The sequence below is a fragment of the Capra hircus genome, chromosome 4 (genome assembly GCF_001704415.2).
Source record: "Capra hircus breed San Clemente chromosome 4, ASM170441v1, whole genome shotgun sequence".
NCBI lineage: Eukaryota > Metazoa > Chordata > Mammalia > Artiodactyla > Bovidae > Capra > Capra hircus.
Window position 1 is genome coordinate 32,213,505 of NC_030811.1, and position 26,963 is coordinate 32,240,467.

The following is a 26,963-nucleotide window of genomic DNA, read 5'->3' on the forward strand; positions in this document are numbered from 1 at the left end:
GACCAACTTCTTAGTTATATATTCAACTAAGGCTCAATATAGTCCATTCAGATAGAAAATTTTTAACTTTCTTGAAAACATTGCCAGACTTTGCTCTGGGTATTTGCTGAAGGTTGTGATGTAGGTAACATTAATAGTTAAGTAATTATGACAGTCTGATAAACCTCATCCTAAAACTACTTTCCAAGCCACCTCTAAATGATCTGTTGTTACAGTCTTATTTTGTTCATGCATTAATGCCTCGAAATCCCATAGAGCATGATTATAAGGTCCTGCTGCCTCAAGATGTTTAGAAAGTTCAGGTAGATTGTGAGCCAATTGAATGCTTTAAAATCTCTACTAGGGCCTCACAGTTTATAGCCAACATTCCTGGGACAGCCCGACATGGTTTATGCCAGTTAAACAACAAGCAAAGAGAAATTCTACATACAACCTGAGCCCTGTCAGCAACTTTTTACTTGACATTTGCATTGCTTTGATTTCTAGAACCCAGAACAACAAAAACTTGTTGAGAGGAGTCACTGCAGTCAGCCCTCTGTTTCTGTGGGTTTTGCATCAAAAGATGAAGGGCCAATTGTATTCCCTGTACTAAGCCTTTTTATTTTTTAATTTTTTATTTAAATTTTTTTAATTGTATTTTTTTAATTTAATTTTTTATGCCACACCATGCAACTTGTGTGATTTTAGTTCCTCAGCCAGGGATCATGGCAATGAGAGTAGAGTCTGAACAACTGAACTACCATTTTATATAAGGGGCTTCAGCAGACTTGAATTTTGGTATCCATGGAATTCCAAATCCTCTGTGGATACTGAGGGATGACTGTGTATTTTTCATATGTTTCCTCACTTCCCAGCTAACTGAATACTAAACCAATCATTATTCCGTTAGTTATTCCAATAGCCTGCTTGGGAAAAGATGGTAGGGAGATAACATTATGCATTTGAGTTCCATTTTGATTCTATAAAACTTGCTCCTCTAGTCATTATGTACAGTTCAGTTGCTCAGTCATGTCCGACTCTTTGTGACCTCATGGACTGCAGCACACCATGCCCTGTCCATCAGTCCCAGAGTTTACTCAAACTCATGTCCATTGAGTCAATGATGCCATCCAACCATCTCATCCTCTGTCATCCCCTTCCATTCTCAATCTTTCCCAGCATCAGGGTCTTTTCAAAGTTCGCCTCAGGTGGCCAAAGTATTGGAGTTTCAGCTTTAGGCTCAGTCCTTCCAATGAATATTCAGGACTGATTTCCTTTAGGATGGACTGGTTGGATATACTTGAGTCCAAAGAACTCTCAAGAGTCTTCTCCAACACCACAGTTCAAAAGCATCAATTTTTCGGGGCTCAGCTTTCTTTATAGTCCAACTCTCACATCCACACATGACTACTGGAAAAATCATAGCTTTGACCAGATGGACCTTTGTTGGCAAAGTAATGTCTCTGCTTTTTAATATGCTGTCTAGGTTGGTCATAACTTTTCTTCCAAGGAGCAAGCATCTTTTAATTTCATGGCTGCAGTCACCATCTGCAGTGATTTTAGAGCCCCCCAAAATAAAGTCTGCCCCTGTTTCCACTGTTTCCCCATCTATTTGCCATGAAATGATGGGACCAGATACCATGATCTTCATTTTTTGAATGTTGAGTTTTAAGCCAACTTTTTCACTCTCACTCTTTCAAGAGGCTTTTTAGTTCCTCTTCACTTTCTGCCATAAGGGTGGTGTCATCTGCATATCTGAGGTTATTGATATTTCTCCTGGCAATCTTGATTCCACCTTGTGCTTCCTCCAGCCCAGCATTTCTCATAATGTACTCTGCATATAAGTTAAATAAGCAGGGTGACAATATACAGCCTTGATGTACTCCTTTCCCTATTGGAAACCAGTCTGTTGTTCCATGTCCAGTTTTAAGAGTTGCTTCTTGACCTGCACTCAGATTTCTCAGGAGTCTGGTCAAGTGGTCTAGTGTTCTCATCTCTTAAAGAATGTTTAAGGATTTGGCATAGTCAGTAAAGCAGAAGTAAATGTTTCTTTGGAACTCTCTTGCTTTTTTGATGATCCAGTGGATGCTGGCGATTTGATATCTGGTTCCTCTGCCTTTCTAAATCCAGCTTAAACATGTGGAAGTTCTTGATTCACATACTATTGAAGCCTAGCTTGGAGAGTTTTGAGCATTACTTTGCTAGTGTGTGAGTATACATATACATATATCCATTCTTTTTAAGATTCTGTTCCCATATTGTTCATTACAGAGTTTTAAGTAGTATTCCCTATGCTATACAGTAAGTTCTTATTATCTGTTTTTCATTTTTATTGAAATATAGTTGATTCACAATGTTATACCAGTCTGCTTTACAGCCAAGTGACTCAGTTATACACATATATACAGTCTTTTGTAATATTTTTCCATTATGATTTATTATATTAATATAGTTCCCTATGCTATACATTAGAACCTTGGTGTTTATAAACCGAACTATTTTAAATGATTGTTGTTACTATAATTTGGAAGTAGGCCTCAAGATAAATCTCTCATGCCATGTATTAATATATTTCTACCTTAGGGTAATAGACTAAATTCATGTGACCATATAATTTTAAGACCCATTGAGAGATCAGGCTTCCGTCTCAACCCTGTCTGCCAGATCCCTAGTAGGTTTTTGTAGTTTGTTACCTTGGCGCAACTAGAAATAGAAAGTGTGTGTGCTTGCTAAGTTGTTTCAGTTGTGTCAGACTCTTTGCCACCCCATGGGACTGTAGCCTGCCAGGATATTCTGTCTGTGGAATTCTTCACACTTTAACAATGATATCAACTCATGAGAATTGTTCTGACAAGTCTGGAGAAGCAAAATTGATGCTATGTCAAGATCAAAATATAGAAACCTTTTCCCCAAGTTTTGGTTTCCATGCCTTAATTCCCAATGGCTTTTTTTTTTTTTTTTTTTTTTACCGCATCTTCCCCAAAGATAGAAACTACTACACAATGTTGAATAGGAAACCGGAAGAAGCAACAGGTTTCAGAAAATTACGAGGCTGCTTCCCAGTCTTCAGTTACTGCTTCTCCTGAAAGCATTGTCCCCTTAAGTCGTCCTCTAGCTTTACTTTTTCTCTGACTCAAAGCAACAACCTCTATTCTGCTCACCTCTCCTGGAAATTATCCAACCCAATTTTTTGCTATTGTTGCATGGTTCCAGTCGTCCCTCCCCCATGACAGAAAATAATAGTTGTTAACCAAGAGGGCTAGCTAGGGAGTATAAAATGCACAGAAGAGGACTTGGTTTTGCATGTGTGAGTTCTTGAAACTTGTGAGGTATTATTGGGACTTGGGGATGCACAGTGGAAGTTGGCTTCTTCTAAGTATTCATGATATCAAGAACACCTTCAAGTAAGGACTACCCTGGTGGTCCAGTGGTTAAGACTACACTTCCACTGCAGGAGGTGTGGGTTTGATCCCTGGTTGGGGAACTATTAATAAGATCTTGTGGCCAAAAAGAGGGGGGAGGTGGGAAGAACACCTTCAAATATTGGTTCTGCTTTGTATGGGGAGTACATTACCTGCCCACACAAATGTTTTTCTAATAAACACTGTCCCCAGAGGGCACTGTCAACACTTGCTTGCAATTCCCAATGTAGATTGATTTCTAACTTCCTCAGCGAGGCATCCCCTGGCCCTGAGTCCTGTCTGCAGAGGGTAATGAAATGTGAGCACCCAGCTAGTTCAGACCAAACCACTTTTTGATGATAATGGTGAAGCCAGTAAAGGGGCTCCCAGAAGCCCCTTGGCTGTGCTCTCGCCACTGCCAGACCTTTCATCACTGAGATGCTGAGAAAAATCAGGTTTAAAGGGACCCATCATTTCCAGGCAAGAATACTGGAGTGGCCATTTCCAACTCCAAAGGATCTTCCCGACCCAGGGATCAAACCTGCATCTTTTGCATCTCCTGCATTGATAGGCAGACTCTCTACCAATAGCACCACCTGGGAAGCCCCATAATATTAATACTAACCACTATTCATTGGAATACTTAGTAAGTTGGGCATGACATGAAATGTTTTACATGAAAGAGTTATTATTCCAATTTTTTATTCAAGCAAATGCAAAGTTGAGTTAAACAATTGGCACAAAGTTAAATAGTAAATCGGAGCTTCTCTGGTGGCTCAGCTGGTAAAGAATCTGTCTGCAATGCAGGACACCTGGGTTCAATCCCTGGGTTGGGAAGATCCCCTGGCAAAGAGAATGGCAACCCACTAGTATTCTTTCCTGGAGAATCCCACAGACAAAGAGAAGCCTGGTGTGCTACAGTCCATGGGGTTGCAAAGAGCTGGACATGATGAGTGGCTAACACATACAAGTAGTAGATGGCAGAGCTGAGCATCAGACTTAGGTCCGACAATACAAAAGATGTACCCTAAACCACTATAGTTCTCTGTCTCCTAAGAGCATTGACACCAGTAATGATCTGAATAAACAATTAAAATATTACTCCATTATCTTTACTCAAATGTAGAAGGCTTGGCATTGTTCTGCTTTTGCAATGCGAAGACCCAGAGGGAAATGCTGTCACACTGTTCAGTTCAGTCGCTCAGTCATGTCCGATTCCTTGCAACCCCATGGACTACAGCATACCAGGCTTTCCTGTCCATCACCAACTCCCAGAGCTGGCTCAATCTCATGTCCATTGAGTCAGTGATACCATCCAACCATTTCATCCTCTGTTGTCATCCCCTTCTCCTGCCTTCAATCTTTCCCACCATCAGGGTCTTTTCCAGTGAGTCAGTACTTCCTATCAGGTGGCCAGAGTATTGGAGTTTCAGCTTCAGCATCAGTCATTCCAGTGATTATTCAGGACCGGTTTCCTTTAAGATCGACTGGTTTGATCTTGCAGTCCAAGGGACTCTCAACAGTCTTCTCCAACATCACAATAAAAAGCATCAATTCTTTGGCACTCAGCTTTCTTTACAGTCCAACTCTCACATCCATACATGACTACTAGAAAAACCATAGCCTTGACTAGATGTACCTTTGTTGGCAAAGTAACATCTCTGCTTTTTAATAGCTGTCTAGGTTGGTCATAAATTTTCTTCCAAAGAGCAAGCATCTTTTAATTTCATGGCTGCAGTCACCACCTGCAGTGATTTTGAAGCCCCCCAAAATAAAGTCTCTCACTGTTTCCACTGTTTCCCCATCTATTTGCCATGAAGTGATGGGACCAGATGCCATGATCTTCGTTTTTTGAATGTTGAGTTTTAAGCCAGCTTTTTCACTCTCATCTTTCACTTTTATCAAGAGGGCCTTTAGTTCTTCGCTTTCTGCCACAAGGGTGGTATCATCTGCATAACTGAGGCTACTGATATTTCTCCCAGCAATCTTGATTCCAGCTTGTGCTTCATCCAGCCCTGCATTTTGCATGATGTACTCTGCATATAAGTTAAATAAGCAGGGTGACAATATACAAACTTGACGTACTCCTTTTCCTATTTGGAACCATTCTGTTGTTCCACGTCCAGTTCTAACAGTTGCATCTTGACCTGCATACATATTTCTCAGGAGGCAAGTAAGGTGGTCTGGTATTCCCATCTCTTTAAGAATTTTCCACAGTTAGTTGTGATCTGTACAGTAAAAGGCTTAGGTATAGTCAATAAAGCAGAAGTAGATGTTTTTCTGGAACTCTCTTGCTTTTTCTGTGATCCAGTGGATGTTGGCAATTTCATCTCTGGTTTCCTCTGCCTTTTCTAAATCCCGCTTGAACATCTGGAAATTCTCGGTTCACGTATTGTTGAAGCCCAGCTTGGAGAATTTTGAGCATTACTTTTCTAGCATGTGAGATGAGTGCAATTGTGCGGTAGTTTGAACATCTTTGGCATTGCCTTTGTTTGGGATTGGAATGAAACGGACATTTTCCAGTCCTGTGGCCACTGCTGAGTTTTCCAAATTTGCTGGCATTGAGTGCAACACTTTTCACAGCATCATCTTTTAGGAATTTCATCACCTTCACTAGTTTTGTTCTTAGATATGCTATTAAAAAAAGAGAGAAAAAAAATATGTTGAAATCATACAGCTAAACCAGCAGCCACTAAAGAAAACCAAAGCAAGTTTTGAGATTACTACAGCCTCAGACTTTGGAGTATTCATGAATAGAATCTTTTGTCATTTTTTTGTTTGCTCATCCCCAATTCCCATTCCTCCTCCCATCACCATCAAAATATTTTTTTTTCCATTTAAATGTTAGCTTAGGTAACTGGCATGCTTAATAATCCCAGATGCTTAATAAATGATTACAAGTGATTTGAGTCACCCCAAATGCTTAATAAATGATTACACAAGAATTTATTTGGAATTACCTCAGAATCCTGTCTCTGAATTTCAAGTAACCTCTGTCAATGTGTCTCTTTCTTTAAGCATTTTTCATTGATTTCATATTTTTTCACCCCATGGTGACTTTTATCTTATGACGATCATACATGGAGAAGAAGCTGGATTTGTTTTGCCTTTTATTCTTTAGCTTCTTTTAAAAATAATTCACATTTTAAAAAACAAATTTTATTGATATTAATGACAGCTTCTGGGGGTAAAAGCATAGATACCATTCCCATAGGTTTTGATGGTCAAGTTTCTTGTTACAGTTGTTATACTTCCTACAAGTGTCTCGGAGAAGAGTCACTGAAAAGTCTTGGCAGCATTCAGAGAAAAATAAATATATGCATTGGAGAGTCTGCTCATGCTCCTCCTGACTGTGTTATTTTCAGTTTTCTGCTGGTTCCCTGCATATTCTGTACACCCCCCCCAGCTGAAAATGATGAAAAGAGCTGCAGATTAAAGTATATCTGCCAGAAAGACGTTCACAAATACATATAAGTGAATGTATTTTCCCTCTGACACTTCCTTTAAATGTCAAAAAAATAAAAATAAAAGCTTAATTTTCCCAATTTTCCTCCAGTGTAAAGAGTTTCTCCAGCTGCCGTTTGTTGGATTATTGGTTCACGTGTATGTTAAGTGTGACTGCCACCCAGCCCCAACTTGGAGGGGAACTGATACTTGAGAAATGCAGGAAGAGAAACTTCCAAACTGTAATCTAAGCCTGCCTTTAGATCATTTTTGTGTTTATGTACTTCACTGGTGGCTCAGAGGTAAAGAATCCGCCTGCAATGCAGGAGATGCAGGTTCAGATCCCTGGGTTGGGAAGATCCTCTGGAGGAGTAAACGGCTGCCCACTCCAGTATTCCTGCTTGGAAAATTCCATGGACAGAGACACCAAGTGGGCTACAGCCCCTGGGGATGCAAAAGAGTCAGACATGACTCAACGACTACACAAGGACTGCACAGATGCATCAACTGAGATTTCATTCAGGAAGAGAGAAAATTTAACAGTTGGAGCTACTGATAATAGGATTTTGATCAGAGATGACCAGACTTTCCAAATACATACCTAATTTTTAAAACTTCTAAACATATAACCACAAGAGTTGTGTTGCTAAGAAGCTGCTAAACTTGTCATAAAGCCTACATGGCTAATTACACAAGGTTTCAATCTGAGACAAGTGATTAGTCATCTGAAAATTAGTGCAGAATAGCCAATGAACAAGCAGATAATAGATCAAAGTAAAGACTTCAGCTTCGGAGTGCGAATTTGTCTAATGAATTCAATGTTAGGGGGTTAAGGATTATACAAATTTGACCTCAGGATGGTTTATTTAGAGAACGAGACTTCTGCTTTCCAGTTGTCAGTCCTCAGCTCATCCAAACACTCATGACTGTATCCTGAGCACAGATCCATGATCCCATGGGAAAAGGTAGAGTGAGGCTTCGAGGGGAGATAGCCAGCAAGAGTAGATGCAGATATTCTTAGAGCTCTGGCCCTGCCATGCACATAAACAGACAGCGCACCTTTGGCTGCTCCCTAGAGATGCCATCCTTGGAGCTCCTAGTCTCCACATGTAAGTCCTGCCCTGTCATGAGTGGTCGTAGTGGTTTGGTCGTTCAGTCCAAATCTTTGCTATCCCATGGGCTGTAGCAAGCCACATTTCTCTGTCTATGGGATTTCCCAGGCAAGAATACTGGAGTGGGTTGCCATTTCTTTCTCCAGGGGATCTTCCCAACCCAGGTATCGAACCTGTCTCCTGCACTGGCAGGGGGATTCTTTACCACTGAGCCACCAGAGAAGCCCCACCCTGTCATAGACCCTGGGATAAATCTTGCCTCTACACTTCCTTTCTCAGCCACTATCATTTTTGGTTCCTCATTACCCTTTAGCCACCTGGAGAGGAATGGCGAGGATATACAATCACACTGTCTCTTCATTGCTGAACAGCTAATCATCTCCACCAATTTGTATGTATTGAGTGCTTGCTGTTTATTAGCAATGAAGGTAAGATAAAGTCCCTGATCTCTAGGATATAGAATCCAGTAGGTGAGCAGGAAGATTAAGACATCTACACAGATAGCATATATAATGCAAGGCTGAGACTGTGGAATGCAGAATACAAGAGGGGTAGATGATGGAGGAAGAAGATGAGTTCAGCCTTATATACTCTGTGTCTGGGCGCTTGTTCTTTTAAAAGAGTAGATTTAGAATCATAAGGGTGGTATTTGTCCTGGAGGTAAGAATTTGGGCATCATGTGGTAAGAGTGGAATTTAAAGATGAGACTTTGGATGAGGTCACCCAGGGAGAGTGTGGAAAAGAATAGATCTCCTTTGAAAGATGCCCCTATCCCCATCTTCTTGGTGCAATAAGTGACTCATCTTTCAGGGTCTGCTGAAGAATGAGTAGGTGGTCCCTAGATGTAGAGAGTGGGAAGGGCATTCCAGGCAGATCGATGGTCTGTGAAAGGTGTGTGTCAAGAGGTGGCATCACTGATTCAGTGAACTGCTTAAGTATGGGGAGCATGAGGACAGATTGATCTTGGGTGGTCTCGGTCTACAATGACTTGAGGCTGGGCTTGGGTTCCCAGGCAGAGATTGAGGCTGAGTCATGGTGGTGAGAATACCAGATCCTAGCCACTAGGCTGGTGGTCTGTGACAGGGCACCTGGCCCTTCGATTTTGCAGAAAAGAATTCCCACTAAGACAGAAAGTAATCTCTGATGGCTCAGATGGTAAAGGATCTTCCTGCAATGCGGGAGAGCGGGGTTTGATCCCTGGTTCAGGAAGATCCCCTGGAGAAGGGAATGGCAACCCACCCCAGTGTTCTTGCCTGGAAAAAAATCCTCAGACAGAGGGCCCTGGAGGGCTACAGTCCATAGGATTTCAAAGAGTTGGACATGACTGAGCGACTAACACACACACAGTGAAACAAGTGAAAGTATTTATTAGTAGGGAAAAGTATAGTATGTGTAAATAGAACTATCTCAGAGAGAGAGAGCTGCTGAGTTGCACCCTTTTGGCAGTTTGAATTACTTTTATGGAGCATTTCTTCCGGATTTCCTTTGGCCAATCCTTTTGGTTTGCCTGAGTCACAGTCCATATTTGGTGTATCTCAGGATCCTCCCATGAGTTCATACACAACTCTTAGCCAAGATGAATTACACCACAAAGGCCTATGGGTAGAGCATCCCTTGACATCACTCTCATTTTGATCTCTAAGGAGCTTTCCTGAGCATGTATATTTGGGGAGATCTCCTGACTTGGAGAATGAGAAATATGTGGTCTGGGTAGGGCCCAATTTTAATTGTCCTGCTATTTTTGTCTTGGAATTTTGGTCCATAGGGAATGAGTTGCCAATCACTTTACCCTTGGGGGCCTCATCTACTGCTTGCCTCAAGATGAGGATGAAAGATCAGCAGGGCTACGTTTGCCAGGCCAAGGGAGCTGAGCTTTATTCTGTAGAATGTGGATTATCACAAATTGCATTTGGGAAAAAATATCACTGAAGCAAGTAGAGAAAAAATGGGCCAGGGAGAATGGAGACAGAAATCAGTTAGGAAGCAACTGGTTAGGAAAAAGCCAGTTCAGGAACAACAGTCCAGATAACAGATTGTGAGTGACTCCTCAAAGGTTTTTATGGTGGTTAAGGAGAGGATATGACATTTTTAAGAGGAGAAATTCTATTCATGGCCATAACCTGAGGGAATCTCCTGTTAAATTAAAGCTTCTTCTGATCTGCCTCACTCTGACCAGTTTGCGTATGCAAAAGTAAACCGGAGCTGCTCTTGGGCAGGGGTTGAAGAGAGTTGAATTTGCTGTGCAGAACAGAGTGAAAAGAACTTGGAACTCCCAGGAGTGATGGAGGAGGATAGTAACAAAGACAAATCATGAGAGAAGAAGAAGGAGTGATAAACTAACAATAAAATACAGACTATCATGTTGTATAAAATTTCAGTGGGGGGAAAATATCTCAAACAGGGAGTTAGTCCCTCTGTTGCTGTTTTAACATCTCATGCTTGAAGTCACTGCGTCACTGTAACAACAACCTTTCCTTCAGTTCCAGAATTTTCATGTGATGTCGAGCCTGTGGAAAGAAGGGCTGATTGTCACAGGTCTATCGTCACATTAGGTCACTGTCGACTGAAATAGGGCCAGGCAACCATAGGTTTGCAAGAGGCATGCTTGGTGCATGGCGCCAGAGACAACCATGAGCAGATAAGCCTCTCACCCCTACCCCTTCATCCCAGGAATTCTCGGAACTCTTTGGACTGTCACAGAGGTGCACTGAGGTTTCCAGTTAACTTTATCTTGACTATTAAATACATGTGTATGGCACATACAGTCTTCCCTGCTGGCTCAGATGGTAAAGAATGTGCCTGCACTGTGGGAGACCCGGCTTCAATTCCCAGGTTGGAGACATCCCCTGGAGAAAGCAATGGCTAGCCACTCTAGTATTCTGGCCTGGAAAATCTCAAGGACAGAGGAGCCTGGGGGGCTACAGTCCACGGGGTCACAAAGAGTCAGACACGACTGGGTGACTAACGTCACATCACATCATATGCACATACATATGTCACTTTTATTTGACATGAGGAAAAATATGTACATAATATATACATGTATTTATATTTAAACATGTAAATATTATATATAAATAAGATTTTCTTACATCAAGTAAAAATTATAGTAGATACTTGCGTATGTAAATACATCTGGTTGGCCAAAAATGTTCGTTTGAGTTTTTCCATAAGAAGGTACAGAAAAACCCAAATGAACTTTTTGACCAACCCAATGTATATAATATAATGCAATATAATGACATACCAGGAATATGTGTCCTTTAATTCTGAGGTTTGTGGACACTCCGACCCTCCTCAAGAGGAGCGTATCCATTTTCTGAAGCATTGTGTACGGTTGTCATCCTCGTGATAGCGTTACCGCACTCTACCCCTCCAACCTGATGTCCATCTTCACGGCTGCCGTGGACTTGCTCCCGCCAAGAGCACCAGTTTGAATGGTCGCCTTTGAGCCCAGGAACACACTGAGGCATTTTGCGCTGCCAACTGGCCCTTCCTTAGCGCAACTCTCTGCTTTGCCACCTGACTCTCCTCTGGCTTTTCTTTAGACATACTCAGCCTCTGCCCTTTTCTCGGAGTGACCTCGTCCAAACCCCCATCTTTAAGTGCTACTCATACTCAACCCCACAAATCCTTATTTCCAGCACAAACCTACCTTCCTCATGATCACTACTTTCAGATGGACAGGTACCTCAGACACAACACTATTTAAAACTGAACGTATCTTCTTCCTCCGATACTTGCTGTATCCTGTTCTCCCATTTTGTGGCACGACGGTCCACCCAAACGGCCCAGCCTGGACGTGTCAACCTGCACACCTCTCTTCTGTTGCCCCCTGCCTCCCTTCATCTAATCAGTCACTAAATTCTGTGGAGCACACGCTTTCTCAGTCTCTGCTTTATCTGTTCTGATGTCTTCATACCTACAGTGTTCACAGTCTGTCTGGCTTGCTTCCTTCCTAGACCATTGCAGCGGTCTCCTTACTGGTCTTCTTACCACCAGCCTGGGCCTCACCGAGTCCATTCTCCTCCCAGTTGCTGTTGCTCAGTCGCTCAGTTACGTTCGACTCTTTGCAGCCCCATGGACTGCCCTGCCAGGCTTCCCTGTCTTTGCTGTCTCCTTGTTCATACTCATGTCCATTGAGTCAATGATGCCATCCAACCATCTTGTCCTCTGTTTCCGCCATCTCCTGCCCTCAATCTTTCCTAGCATTAGGGTCTTTTCCAATGAAGTCAGCTCTTCGCATCAGGTGGCCAAAGCCATATTTTTGCAAAGTTGTACAAACATCATGTCACGCTTTTTGCAATTCTTTGATGCTTGCTAGGACCCTCAGAATGAATCCCCATTCTTTAGCTTATGCTGAGTTGTTCAGGGCATACTATTGTGGCTCTTAGACCCTTCCAGCCTTTTTATTCAGACATAGATAATTTTATGGACTTTTGGAAATTTGTCTTACCAAGGCATGCCTCTGTGGTTGAGACAGGCATATGATTTGACAGAGAGAAAGCTGGTAAACAGGACAGTTTGGTTGAAACCTAATTTCCAGTTTTGGTGTACCATAATGATGGTGTACTCACAAACCCTTGTCTAACTGGGCGATGGCTTCTCAGCTGTGATTTTTTTTTCAGTCAGTCATTTCTTCTAAGGGTTTTTCAGAAAAGTTGAACGTTAGAATGACTCAAAAAGATAAGTTGGAACAAACCAAATTCCAAATCAGCATTCTAATCAGAATAACCTAAATATCCAAGTTATTACAATTGCTTAAATAAAATACAGTAGGTTATGTGATGGTATGTAAGTTATATGTGTGTTTAAGTATGCATTAAGAAGGATCTAAAAGGATAGACTAAAGGGTTGTCAGTAATTCTGCATGGGTGAGATTGTGGAGATTTTTATGTTTTTTGCCTTATCAGTATATTCTAATTTGTCTTAATGATCACATACTACTTTTGTTAAAGACCATACAGAAACTAAATACTAGTACTATTCTTAATCCACAAAACCTGTCAATACTAGAAGAAAGACTGAAATAGTAACTCTTCACCAAATTCTTGCTTTTTATAGCATGACATTAACCCTATGATTTTCTATTTTCTGTAATACCCTGTTCTCTCAAGCTTAAATTTCTCTCCTCATTCATCACCCCTACCATTTGATTCATTTTTCAGCCTGGTGTCTTCTCCATTCTTTAAAATTCTGAAACAAGTGTCACCTTCCTTGAGAAGCTTTTCTTGACCTCTTATCTGCTTATGGTCAAGGGTCTATGGTAAACAGTGGCTGGCTCACAAGCCGAATCCATCCAATTCTTCTACTGTCAGGTCTGCAGACTAAAGAGAGTTTTAACATTTTTTAATGGTTGAAAAAATGATTAATAGAAGAATATGAACAACACATGAAAATTCCATGAAATTTGAATTCTAGTGTCTACAAATAAGTTGTAGTCAAACACAGACATGCTCATTCATTTGCATATTATCTGTAGCTGTTTTCACCCTGTAATGGCAGGGTTGAGTAGTTGTGACAGAGACCAAGTGGCCCACAGAATCTAAAATGTTTAAATATGTTATACAATATTTTAAATATCTCTGGCCCTTTATAGAAATTTGCTAACACCAGTTTTAGAAGATTAGGCTTCCTCAGTGCTCACAAAGGACTCTATACCTACTGAAAATTCTGGAAGGAAAGAGGGTCCTCGCTGTTTGGAAGTAAAAGACACTTTCTAATTCAACTTGATCTCCCCAGCATCAGGCAGAGAGCCTCAACCACAGGAGGCACCTGATAGGCACACAGTGCCTGAAGGAACGGTGTCAGGTCCCTCCCCTCGACTTGTAAGTGACATGAAGACAGGCAGTTTTATCTCCTTTGTTCACTGCACATGCTCGGTGTCCAGAAGTACTTGGAACGTGGCAGGCACTCAGAGAACAGTTGTGAAAGTTCAGTGCCTCAGTATCAGTGCAATATTTCTGAGTTTTGTAATTCTTAGGTCAGGTCTTTGACTTTTACGTCTACTATTTGACGACTGATGAAAACAAAACCCCACCTTCCAAACCTCAGAGAAACAAAGAAAAGACACTGTGACCTTCTCACGAAAGGAAGTAGTTAAGAGGTCTTTTCAAGAACATATCGATTTACCCCTGTCTATGGTGCCTCTCAATCACGCACTGCAGTCTGTTTTTACCTCTTCCTCTCCCTCACTTGGAGCAACTGCATCTGGGCAGGTATTAAATCACGATCCTGCTGACACTGAGTTATTGAATACCTGTGGCAGCAGGGCTCCAGACGCAGAGTGAGACTCAGCATTTTGGCCCTGTTTCAACCAGGATGAGGTGTACTTTAAGAGATTAATGTGCAGATATAAATCATGGTCTAAACACTCCATCTGGTCTTGGACAGCCCCTCTCCCAGTGAGCTGAACGCTCTTTATAGCGGATGAACTAGCGAGCTTTCATACCAGCTCTGTGAGTTTGCAGGGACGATGAACTTGGGATTCCTGTTCTGTGCTGAAGAGTCACGACACCTTGCCTGGCTCCAGTGGTGTCTTCTGAAATCACATTCTAAAAATGCTTTCCTTGAACGAAAAATATGCCAACTTAGTGTCTGACTATATCATACTTGTCTTATTAGGGGCTTTACAATGTTTTGAAGGTTGAGTATGGGGATCTGGATGCTTATTTCCATTTTGTTAAGTGCCTTATCAGTGCATGCTCCTCTCTCTCGAAGCCCAAAAATTTCCAGCAAGGTCACAATCTGAAGGAGGAGATATTTGTCTTCCAAACACTCTCATTTGGCGAGAAGGCCGAGCCAGTCCCCACAGCCTAGCATCTCCTAGCAGCCCAGGAACTAGCCTTTTCCTCTTACCGCTGCACACCCCCTTTTTTCTGGGATTTATACATGGTTTTGGAGAAGGCAATGGCACCCAACCCCAGTACTCTTGCCTGGAAAATCCCATGGATGGAGGAGCCTGGTAAGCAGCAGTCCATGGGGTCGCCAAGAGTCGGACACGACTGAGCGATTTCACTTTCACTTTTCACTTTCATGCATTGGAGAAGGGAATGGCAACCCACTCCAAAGTTCTTGCCTGGAGAATCCCAGGGATGGAGGAGTCTGTTGGGCTGCTGTCTATGGGGTCACACAGAGTCCGACATGACTGAAGCGACTTAGCAGCAGCATACATGGTTTTATCAAAGGATCTATTTATCAGCAACCATTTACTCCTTTGCTTCATCATGGTGGAGCTGAAAGCTCTTCACATTCAGAAGAGCCCTGTTCTCATGCACACACAGAGGTCAGGGGAAAGGAAGGTCAGTCTTGGCTTTCTGTGCTAATTCACTACACACACACACATGCTTGCCTTTTAAAAACCTATATTTTAGCTTCTATTTTTGTACAACAGTCAGTTCAGTTCAGTCGCTCAGTCATGTCTTACTCTTTGCGACCCCATGAATTGCAGCACGCCAGCCTCCCTGTCCATCACCAACTCCCGGAGTTCACTCAGACTCACGTCCATCGAGTCAGTGATGCCATCCAGCCATCTCATCCTCTGTCGTCCCCTTTTCCTCCTGCCCCCAATCCCTCCCAGCATCAGAGTCTTTCCCAATGAGTCAACTCTTCGCATGAGGTGGCCAAAGTGCTGGAGATTCAGCTTTAGCATCATTCCTTCCAAAGAAATCCCAGGGCTGATTTCCTTCAGAATGGATTGGTTGGATCTCCTTGCAGTCCAAGGGACTCACAAGCACAATTGTGAACACTCATGAAAAGGGGTAAAATACTGAAGTCACTGCTAAAGGAAACTGACATTCCCACTGTCCTTCGAAGCACAGGGAGCCATAGGACTCAGTCCAGATGGAAGCAGAGACATGCAGTGATGCAGAAGGAGCATGCATGGGCTTCTGAACAGTCTCCCATGCATCCCCTGCCCCTCTGAACCTGGTTTTCCTTGTGAATTAAATGGGAAGAGCACCTTTTAATGTTGTGAAAAGTATACAGCTTAGTTCAGAAAATGTCAGTCACTCCCCACACAAAGTCAGGAAGTAATTATTAAATGGGTGACCCAAGAGCTCATACTCTATAGGACACAAAGGAAACATTGCTAATCAAAGATAATATGAAGGACTTTAGAGGAGATCTGTAGCTTTCATAAGCTGGAGTGCGGCATCAGGTGGAATGAAGGTAATCTCTGACAGATCTTTCTCTTATCTGAAAATCCAGATCTTTCTTGAATGAAAGAGAGATGGAGTAGGATGATTGCAAATGCATGCACCCTTGTCCGTGGATGTGTGTAGTGGACGCTGATATCACCACTATGTAGGCAGAGTACAGAGACACACTAAACTCAGGGTCCCCCGCCTCCAGGATATAATGCCTGATGATCTGAAGTGGAGCTGATGTAATAATAACAGAAATTAAGTACATGTAATGTTCTTGAATCATCTGGAAACCATCTTCCCCTCCCCGACCCCCTTCCATGGAAAAATTGTCTTAAATGAAATCAGTCCCTGGTTCCAGAAAGGTTGGGGACCACTGCCCTAAACTAAAGCTTATCACAGGGAGAGCTCAAAGGAGACTTGAGTGGTGACTCTTTAGCATTACCCTCGAGACAGCTCTGAATGCAGGGGGCCTATCTTCCAGCTGTTCCCTTAGCACTTGTTCCATCTCTACCAAGAAACTTTCTAATTTGCCATTTTTTCCCCAGAAATAGTTAACTTTAATTATAAATGATTGAATGACTTCTGGGTGTCTATCAGCCTTATGGGTCCAATATTCATGCCTCCAGGATGACAATGGTCAAGCGGGGTCTTTTCCCAAGCTTTTATTAGTATCTCACTACCAAAAAGAACTTTAAAAGGGTTCTTGATTCCAGACCTTTAGAGAGAGCTCTGATCATATTTTCTTAGACATGAGGAAACAAAGGCAAATGCTTAGTACCCAAACCTCTTTTGGGGTGAGAATGTAATATGTTTAATATTTAGCAAAGTTACATACACACCTGACAGATGTGATTATCCACTTACAAAAAATATTAGTTTGCTTAAAAAAAAACAAAAAACTTCAATCCAAATTTATTAGGATTACAAAAATAACAGCACATTTCATGAACTCATTACAGCTCAGAGTTACCAACACATCCAACATGTTTAAATAAACTGCTTCTTGTCAATACAAATCTCATGACATAAAAAAGAAGTTTATTTTCATATTTACAGAAGAAACATGCCGGTAGTTTCTTAACATTTTCTTTGGAATTAATGGGTGAGGCTATTTTTAAAGTCAGAGAACATCTCAAATTGAAGAAGGTATTTTAGAAACATCTCACAATACATTTTATCTAATACCAACTGAATAATTCTGCATCCTCTTCTAAAAATCAGGCTTTTATCGCAGAGCTTCTGGAACTTCCACCTACAAAAATAGGGGATTCTCTTTTAATAAAAACAATGCAAATGATAAAGTGAAGAAAAATATATCTGTAGAGTATGACTTTAGCAGTATTTTCCAGAAATAACTCAGATTGCTGTGAGTGTGTGTGTGCTAAATTGCTTCAGTCGTGTTCAACTCTTTGGAACTCTATGGACTATGGTCCGCCAGGCTCCTCTGTCCATGGGATTCTCCAGGCAAAAATACTGGAGTGGGTTGCCATGCCCTTCTCCAGGGAACCTTCCCCAGGGATTGAACCCAAGAGGTCTTTTACCTCTCCTGCATTGGCAGCTGGGTTCTTTACCACTAGTGCCACCTGGGAAACCCAGATTTTTGCTGGGTGATGTTCAATTTTTTTATTATAAATTAAGTGTTAAGAAACTTGCAAAAAAGAAAGAAAAGGAAAAAGTCACTCAGCTTTGTCTGACTCTTTGTGACCCTGTGGACTGTAGCCCACCAGACTCCTCCATCCATGGGATTCTCCAGGCAAGAATACTGGAGTGGGTTGCCATTTCCTTCTCCAGAGGATCTTCCTGACCCAGGGATTGAATCTCCTGCATAGCAGGCAGACGCTTTACCCTCTGAGCCACCAGGGAAGTCCAATCACTTGCAACTCGGTGGTAAAATTTTTGTCAAGTGATGAATCTGTTTTGGAGACATATACCCTGATTTCTTATTAAAGAAATTGGGATTTTTTTTTTCTTTTTTAGGTTGAAATGTCTTAAGATGAGCCTGGCCCTTAAAAGAATGAGATGCCAAGAAGGTGGACCAAGCGCATCTCTCAAACAGAAACGTGCTCTCTAGTGAGCTGCTCTTGATGCTCCAGGTTTGGCAGCCTGCTCTGGCGTATACTGATAAGTGTTAGAGAGGTGATTTGGTACCCGAGTGCGGTGGAGGCTGACTCCTACGCTAGGTGCTCGCCCCAGTCTGCCCTTGGGTTACTTACCCGCCTTAGCTGTTTTATGCTGCTTCCCCGAATAGCTTCCATGAGATTCTCGTGAGCTGATCTCTGTGGGGTAGAAGGTCGGGAACTGTCTTCCATTTTCTTCTCCTGCACCGACCTCAGGGAATTTTTAATTTCCTTTAGGATATTGTTTGGCTGTTTCTTAGCCTTTTTCCCTTTTTTCTTTTTCTGTCCGTTTTGTAATGCCCGCTGGGCACTCTCCTGCTGTTTGATGACTTCCGCAATGTTGCGGGTGATGAGCTTCTTCTCTGGGGGCGGAGGCGGGGGAGGCGGAGGCGGGGGTGGCAGCCTTTGGGGAGCAAGAGGGGGTGGCGGTGGGGGTGGAGGAGGGGGAGGGGGCGGGGGAGGGGGCGGAGGCGGGGGCGGGGCCGCGGGAGACGGAGGGCGGCTCCTCACAGTTTGGACTTTCTTGGGGAGTTTGGGGGACGACCAGGGGGAGTGCTTGGGAGACGCATACGGTGAAGAACCTGGCGTGCCTCTCTGCCAGACTTTGGTCCTAAGGTTGGCTCCTCCGTCGTATCCCTCCTGCTGTTTCTGCTCCTGCATCCGCTTCTGCCGCTGCTTATCCATGTTTCTGGTCAAGAGGCTGGTCATGCTCATTCTTGGTCCTGGCAGCTCGAAATGGTAGCCCAGCCTCAGGAGCGTGGTGTTGTCCCTCAGCAGCTTGACGATCTCCATCTCCACCTGGCTGCCCATGATGTGCCTCTGGTTGTGGAAGCGCAGCTCGGTGAGCGCGGGGTTGTGCTGCAGCGCCCTCATGATGGCCAGGATGCCCTTGCCCGTGATGAAGTTGGACTCGATGTTGATGCTGGTGATGTGCCGGTTGACCCGGAGCATGTCCGCGATGGCTTTGGCCGCGCTGTCGTCGGCGCGCGTGTTGGCCAGGCTGAAGGTCTTCACCACCGTGTTGGCCTTGAGGGCCTCGGCGAAGCGGGCGAGGGTCTGCGAAGTGATGTTCTCGATGTTGTTCAGATTGACTTCCGTGGTGTCGGGGTCGTTGTTTTTAATCTTTTCCAGAGCATCCTCGATCACTGTGGGGTTCCCGCAGGGGTGAATTGCAGCCGGGGGGGACTCCGTGTTCCTTCCACCGTGGCCGTTAGTCAGATGTATGTTTTCGATTTGACTTTTAAATGTCTTTGGCCTCGCGTTGTCAGAATGGACACTCTCGGAATGCACAGCTCCGTTCATCCCTTCCTCGTTCGCACCTGTTCTTTCCTCTCCTTCGCTGTCCTCCTCCTCGTCCTCGTCCTCGTCCTCCTCTTCCGTGTATACATCCTCAGAAACCTCACTGTTACATTCTGTAAAGACAAGCTCTTCCTCACTCTCCTCTTTGTCCTCTTCTGCAACCTGAAGAGCAGAGTATCCTCATGAGGTTTGCCGTTTTAAGCACATTGTTACATTTTACAAAAGTAACACCTGGTTTTGCGTTATATACATGTATCAGATCATCACGGTGGTCCCTCTAACACTCACACGATGTGATATGTCAATTATATCTGAATAAATTCTTTAAAAAGTAACACACAAGCAAGTAAGACAGAACTTTCTAAGAATAAAAAGTTCGTCTCCAGCTGCTAATCTCCCTAGTTCAGGTGACCAGGGTTAACATTTCCTTGCATAACTTTCACCAGCTTTTTCTGTATTCTGCAGAAATTTTTTGTATTCTTCAAAATAAATATCCAGAATTCAGTTGATGGAATAAGAGTTTGCCATCATTTTGCCAGTGTTTAACAAATAAGCGGGAGCTTCTGCTCTGGAAAACCCTTGATCGCATTCTTATTCTCTTCACTCCCTCTCCTGAATGACTTGGCTTCTAGTCTACTTAGAGTTTAGCAGAGTCAGCCATCCCTTGGGGAATCACCCTTCTGTCCTTCCTTACTTCTCCATCCCAAACATACAAATGACAACAAAAATACATAACACATTTATGAGTTCCCTTTCTTTTCTTTAAGATTTTATTTGAGGGGACCATTTTTTTAAAGTCTTCATATCGAATTTTGTTCTGTTATTTCTTTTGCTTTGTGTTTTGGCTTTTTGGCCTTGAAGCATGCGAGATATTAGCTCCCTGACAAGGGATCGAACTCACAACTTCTGTATTGAAAGGCAAACTATTAACCACTGAACCATCAGGGAAATCCTTGGGTTCCTTTTCTTAATGTTGAGGAATTCTTCCTCCAGTCTGCCTCCTACAGTCTCTGTGAGCCCAGAGCCTTCTGCCGTGTCCTATGTCAGGGCATACAGAGGCTGGGCACCTCCCTCTAAGTAGAGCCTGGCATGGGGTCTCAGAGACCACACCACCTGGAAGCTGAGGCTCTATCTGTCTTTTTTCTGAGGAAAGAAAACAAGGGAGCAGGTCAAAGCTCATCTCTATGCAGAAACTCATTTGGGTCATCCTTTGCAGCAAATCAGCTTGAAGTCTCATGTTATCACTGGGTTAAATGAGATGGGACTTCAGAAGACATGAGGTGGGAAAGTAATTGCCTTTGGCACTAACTACATTTCAACCGTCACGTGGAACAGCAGAGAACAGTAGAAAAATCTTGAAGCAAGCCACTGCCTCAGCCTGATGGTCTTAAATTATTTACCAGGTATCAATTATGAAAGACTTTTAGTCAAACACAATTTCACTTCATCTTGGTCTTTCCTGTTTACAAGATTTTGTACTGAGAAGTTCAGCTGACCACCCCCCCTCTTTATTCTTTGCCTCACTACCTTTTCTGATAAAATAAAAATCTGGCAATTGCTGACAGAGTCCAATTTTCCCTAATGCTATCTTTTTAATCCTTTAGTTTCTCTAAAGCCCAGAGACCCTTTCCTGTCCCCAAAGCCAGAATTCTTCCTTCTACATGGGAATGTTTTTGACCCCAGCCTCCTGCTGCCCAAGGCACGTGGAATGAGCTTTGGAAAACACTGCGCTGGTCTCCAGGTTTGTTTGCCCAGTTGCTGTCACAAAATAGCCTCCAGTTATCCACTTGTTTGGAGTGGCAGGCACCAAGTGATGGCCTGGGGAAGGGGTCAGCCACTCCTGGGATGGCTTGACCAGTCTTAATTTACTCACTTGTTCAGGAGCAGGAGGGAGAGTGACACTGTGTGTGTGTGTCTGTGTGTGTGTGTGTGTGTTTAGCTGTTTCAGTATTTGGAGAAAAGGAGCCTGTCTCAAAATTCAAGGTATACTGCCTGTCATACCACTGTTAAATGGTACCCCTCTAGTTTTTCAAAGACCTTTCGGCTTTATCTGCAGGAAATGTTTTTCTCTTAAATATATTTGCAGAGATCATATCTGAAACTCTTATCCAGCAATGAGTTGTCCTGTGATATCTCAATGACATTTCCTCCAGAAAGCCTTCTTTGACATCTCCTCAAATTATCTTTGTGATGTGATCCCATGATGCTGTAACTCCTCCAATAAAGTATCTCTTTAATTATTTGTTTTTTTCTCCCAAAAGACTGTTTGCAGGGTGACAAAAAGGATCATGTCTGTTCTCACTTCACACAGTGCTCAGCAGGTAGTAGGGGCTCGGTAAAGTTTGTTAACTGAGTAGCTCTAAATTGACATTGGTTAACAGCCTCTGGTGTTAACAGCCTCAGGCTTCCCTGTGACTCAGTTGGTAAAGAATCCATCTGCAATTCAGGAGACCTGGGTTCGATCCCTGAGTTGGGAAGATCCCCCTGGTGGAGGGCATGGCAACCCACTCCAGTATTCTTGCCTAGACAATTCCATGGACAGAGAAGCCTGGCGGGCTATAGTCCATGCGGTCACAAAGAGTCGGACATGACTGAGCAACTGATACAACACAGCATAACAGCCTCTGAGTCAGGGGAGGTCTCGGAGAAGAGTACAGATGGGGTGGATGGGAGGAAGGTTGTTGATTGTCCTGGTTTGCCCCGGGGCTGAAAGGTATTCCAGCAAACAGAGTTTTGCATTCTAAAATCTACACAGTCCCAGAGAAGCCAAGATGGTTAGCCACTCTAGTTGGGGGACATCTCAGAGAACAGCAGAAGGGAGAAAGATATCCAGAGAAGAAGGAAGAATGATGTTAAAGCAATCGCTGCCCACTTTCAAAATAATTCTCTCATTTGGACTGACTGCGGTGTTCCAGATCACTTATCTGCAACTGCTCTGGAGTTAACCCAGATCCTTGCAAGGGTTTCCCTGGTGGCTCAGATGGTAAAGAATCTGTCTGCAATGCATGAAACCTGGGTTTTATCCCTGTGTTGGGACGATCCCTTGAAGAAGGGAATGGCAACCGCTCTAGTTTTTTGCTGGGAGAATCCCCGTGGACAGAGAGGCCTGGTGGGCTACAGTCCGTGGGGTCACAAAGAGTTGGACACGATTGACTAACACTTGCAAGAATGGGGGTGGAAAGGTCAGGGGTGGGGTGAGGCAGGGAAGCTTGAGGCCCCGAAGGGGGCGATAGGGAGAAGTGAATATGGGTACACTTAAGGAATAAAAAGGGCAACAAGAAGAGGGTGGCCAGCCATTGCTCCTCATTACTTCCCTGGCACCATTACATGAAGAAGGAGGCAGTAAGCGTGGTTTCCCATTCTGGTTCTGGTTCTACCCATTAAGAGCTGGTTTTGTTTGTTGTGTTAGTCACTAAGTGGTGTCCTACATGTGGTCACAAACATGCGACCCCATGGACTGTAGCCCACCAGGCTTCTCTGTCTGTGAAATTCTCCAGGCAGGAATACTGGAGTGGGTTACCATTTCCTTCTCCAGAGTGTCTTCCCCACTCGGGGATCGAATTCATGTCCCCCTCATTGGCAGGCAGATTCTTTACTGCTGAGCTACCAGGGAAGCCTCAAAAAGAGCTGGTTGATTTTAGACAAATCACTACATCCCTGGGATAGACAGTCTCAAGGAAACTGCAGTAGAGTTGAGCGGTTCTCCAACCACAGGGTATGTCAAAAGCACCAGGGGTACCAGGAGACGCCACACAGGGCTGGGCCCCACTCCCAGAGTTCTCCATTCATCTGGTCTGGGGGAGCCCTAGAATGAGTTGGAAGGTCCCAGGCGATGCTGATGTACCCACATTCTGAGAACTGCAGTCTTTATGCCAACAGGACTTGGTTTGAATTTCAGCTAGAAGCTGTTAATCTCAAGTGAGTTTCTTAACCTCGCCCAGTCTCACTTCTCACATCCAGAAGGTGAGAGTTCAGTGAAGTAATGTGAATGTACTTATTGTCACCTCTGCCTGACACCCAGCAGATACTCAAGCTCAGGGAGCTGGACCTTTGGGTCTCCAGGGCCTCTTGGAGATGTTTAATGCAGGAAAAGTTTGTGGGAGTCCAGGTGGGCAGAAGCTGTCATTCAGTAGGTGTTGAACATGATTTTCATAAATATTTACAGCCAACAGCAGCCTGAGAAGCATGACCCCTCATCTCCTTCTCATGGTCTACACTGGGCTGCTCTTCACACCCCTTTCCCCACCTGCCCACCAGTCAGCTGCTCTGAGCTTTTTCCTGGAGTTGAAATGGGTTGACACCCTCCACTGGCAAACTTCTGCTCAGCACTCCTTGTGACTCTGGAGACAACTTGCCAGCAGGGAAAGGGGAGCGGGAGAAAAGTTAAGTAGCTGAGAAAGGAATCAAAGTTCATCAACAACACAGCCTCTCTAATTGAGCTGATAAGCCATTGGCAGGGCTCAGGGATCAGCAAAACCTTTGGCAGGAGCAGGTGGGTTTCATCAACAGCTGACAACAGGCTTTGTCCTTTGTTTTCCACTCATCTCAATACGTTATGACATTAAAATGCCTTTGTTGGGTGATTACTCCAGTGGCTGTCTGTCCTAGATATTATGAGGCAATTTTAATCTTTTTTATTAGGGAAAATCTTGAACTGTTAGGAAAATGTGATACTTCCTATATTTGACTACATTTCAGACACACATTTCCACATCAAAAAAAAAAAAAAAAAAAAGACCTTACGTTTGTGGAAGAATTGACCAACCCAAATCCTGGCCCATTTTGTGTATCCTTCCTTCTCACCACCACCTTCAGACCCTCAATGCAGGTCGCCACTGTGGCCTTGGCGAACCCTGGCCTGATTCTGGTGGCCCATTCTGCAATGATTGACATGGACAAAACTCACACATATCTTGCTACAAATGTGGCCCACACACTCTATCATCAAGATCATCTAACAGTTCCTGGATTAGTACTATGAAAGCCTTGCCATTGGCTTCAGGCCATTTTGATCTTAGATGATTCCAGTAGAGCACACAGGTTTTAAACTCTTGCTCCTGACCAGTGTTCTTCCACAAATTCAGGAATTTGTTATTTTTATATTCTTATTGCCATAACTATCTTTCCAGAGCTTAGTCTTTTGAACTTCCTTCTGTGAATGATTTATTTGACAAATTCAAATTAACTATTTCCTGGGCAGAGAACAAGAGCTTAATAGACCTGACCTCTAATATAAATGCATTTTCTGGCCTCAGAATCACCATTATAAAATAGGAAGGAATCTTAGAGATCATCCTAGCAGGGATGCTTAACCTGGAGCCTTAGGAGGGTTTCAGGATGTGTGCCATCATTTTGAAATTCTATGTAAAATTTTGTATGTTTACACAAGCACACATGCATTTTCTTAGGAAAGTCTTTAACCTAAAAATCTCAAAATGGTGTCTGAAGAACACCCTCCATTGATATGAAAGAGAACTCTGCAGAACTGACTCTCTGTTCAAGGTCTTACAACTTCGGTGCAGAGCAGGAATAAGAAATAAGGTCCCCTGACTCTCAGCCCCATATATTACTCACCACCCCATGTTTCCTGGTGTTGGAAAAAGGAATTAGTTTTATCGTAGCCACCATCACAGTCCAAGCAACAGATTACCCACTATTGTCTTTATAGAAGAAAATAAATTTACTTAGCTGCCGTATACATTTATGTTATTGCCATATATATATATATGTATAAACAAGTATTATGCCACATCCTTAACTTATAACTCAAATTAGACTTTTGTTTGGCAAAATATCTAAACCCGTGCTTTGCTTGTGAATTATTTTCCTCTTGAAGATCCCATCCTTGTCAATCACGGGACCCCCCAGCTAAGAATCTTTCATATAATCCATTAGGTTGTCATAAAAGTTAGATGACTATTTCAGCCTGAGAAAATTTTCAGTAGCAGGTGCAAGTGGATTACAAGAAAAGTGATGAGGAACGAAAAATTAGAAAAAAATAAGAAAGATTCCTGGGTTCGGGGTTGGGGGATTGTGAATAGCTAAGGAAAAATATCCAAGAGCCTACCTTTCCACATTCCCCCAGCCTCTCCTTCTCCAAGAGTTTCTGGGACTCCTTTTCCCAATAGGCCATCAGCGCCTCTCTGCTGAATGTCCCTGTGGGGGTTTTCTCGGTCAGACTCTTTTGCCTCATCCCCACCGGGAGGCTGTGATCAGGTTCAATGTCGTCCAGCTCCCTCTCTAGCTCCTTCAGCTCCTCAGCTGACAGGGAAGCCAGGAGTTCGTCCTCATCGATGGATTCATATTTGCTAAGTCCTCTCCTGTAGCCAAAGGTAGACATGGTCCCTGCTTCGTCAGACCCACAAGGAGCTTGGGGAACCAGGCATTCAAGGCAGCCAGCAGCAGGCAGGGAGGAGAGTGGGCAGGCCGGTTAGCAACTGGGCTGGGAGTGCCTGCGATAGCCTTTTAAGAGTGGTGATACAGGCTGTGACAATGCAGAGAGGGGTGAAGGCATAGGCTGTTTTAAGCATCAGACGTCAGCTGGACATTTGAACACAAAGAATGTCACATCAGTGGTGGATGGAGGTCTCAGAACCAGTGGGGATTATTCACATACTGGCCAGGGACATATTTAGCTGAGCCTAATGGCTCATGAGGACAGGCAGACAGGGCTTCAGATAGGAAGCAACCGGCTTCTTACTTTGTTTTCAAACAACAAGAGGGTAAAAATGTATTTCTAAAATGGCTTACTACCACCACCATGGTCATGAAAAGATTCTCTTCCTATAATCTTCCAGGGTGAGAAATGACTACACATGCCTTTAGAGTCATTATTCTGGTTCTCCTAAAAAACATACCGTGGGTGGCACTGATGAGGACAGAAGGTTATAATGAAATAGCATTTTTCTACTGTCATTGCATTTTGCAGTTTACAAATCATAAGTCCTGAGAGATGACTTACATTAATTATCTCCCTTTACAGATTTTGGCAAGTGAGGCTCTGAGAAATTAAGTGAAGTCAGACAGCTAGAAGGGCGGAAGCCTTTGCACTCTCTCTCCTCTGCACAAAATGGCTTCCTTCTCCTCACCCCTAAGTGTTAGTAAACAACTTGATTTACAAACAAAACTCCCCAAAAGACAAATAACAATATTGGACAAGATTTATTATGAACTGACACTACGCCAGTCTAGTGCTAAGCAGTTTAAACATTTATCTCACTTAATCCCACAGTCCCATGAAGTGTATACTATTACCCATATTCTACTAGTACAGATTCTGAGAGGTTAAGTAACTAGCCCAGGACCACAGAGCTAAGAAATGGTGGAGCTAGAATTTGCAACTGGATTTGTGTCTGGGCTGAATACTGAAGAGATGCTAATTTGAAATTATATACCTGTCCACATTTTTGTGAATGTGATGAAATACACACACAGTTTACAGGGTTTCATAAATATATCATCCTA

At 43.3% G+C, this 26,963-nt stretch overlaps 1 protein-coding gene across 1 annotated transcript; it reads right to left on the reverse strand.

Annotated features, from left to right (window-relative positions):
* Positions 16,855-25,990, reverse strand: LMOD2 (leiomodin 2). Its single transcript, XM_018046977.1, has 3 exons — positions 25,567-25,990; positions 18,297-19,661; positions 16,855-17,335 (listed from the first exon to the last, which is right to left on the reverse strand). The coding sequence occupies exons 1-3, from the start codon at positions 25,837-25,839 to the stop codon at positions 17,309-17,311; spliced, it is 1,665 nt and encodes a 554-aa protein (XP_017902466.1). The 5' UTR covers positions 25,840-25,990; the 3' UTR covers positions 16,855-17,308.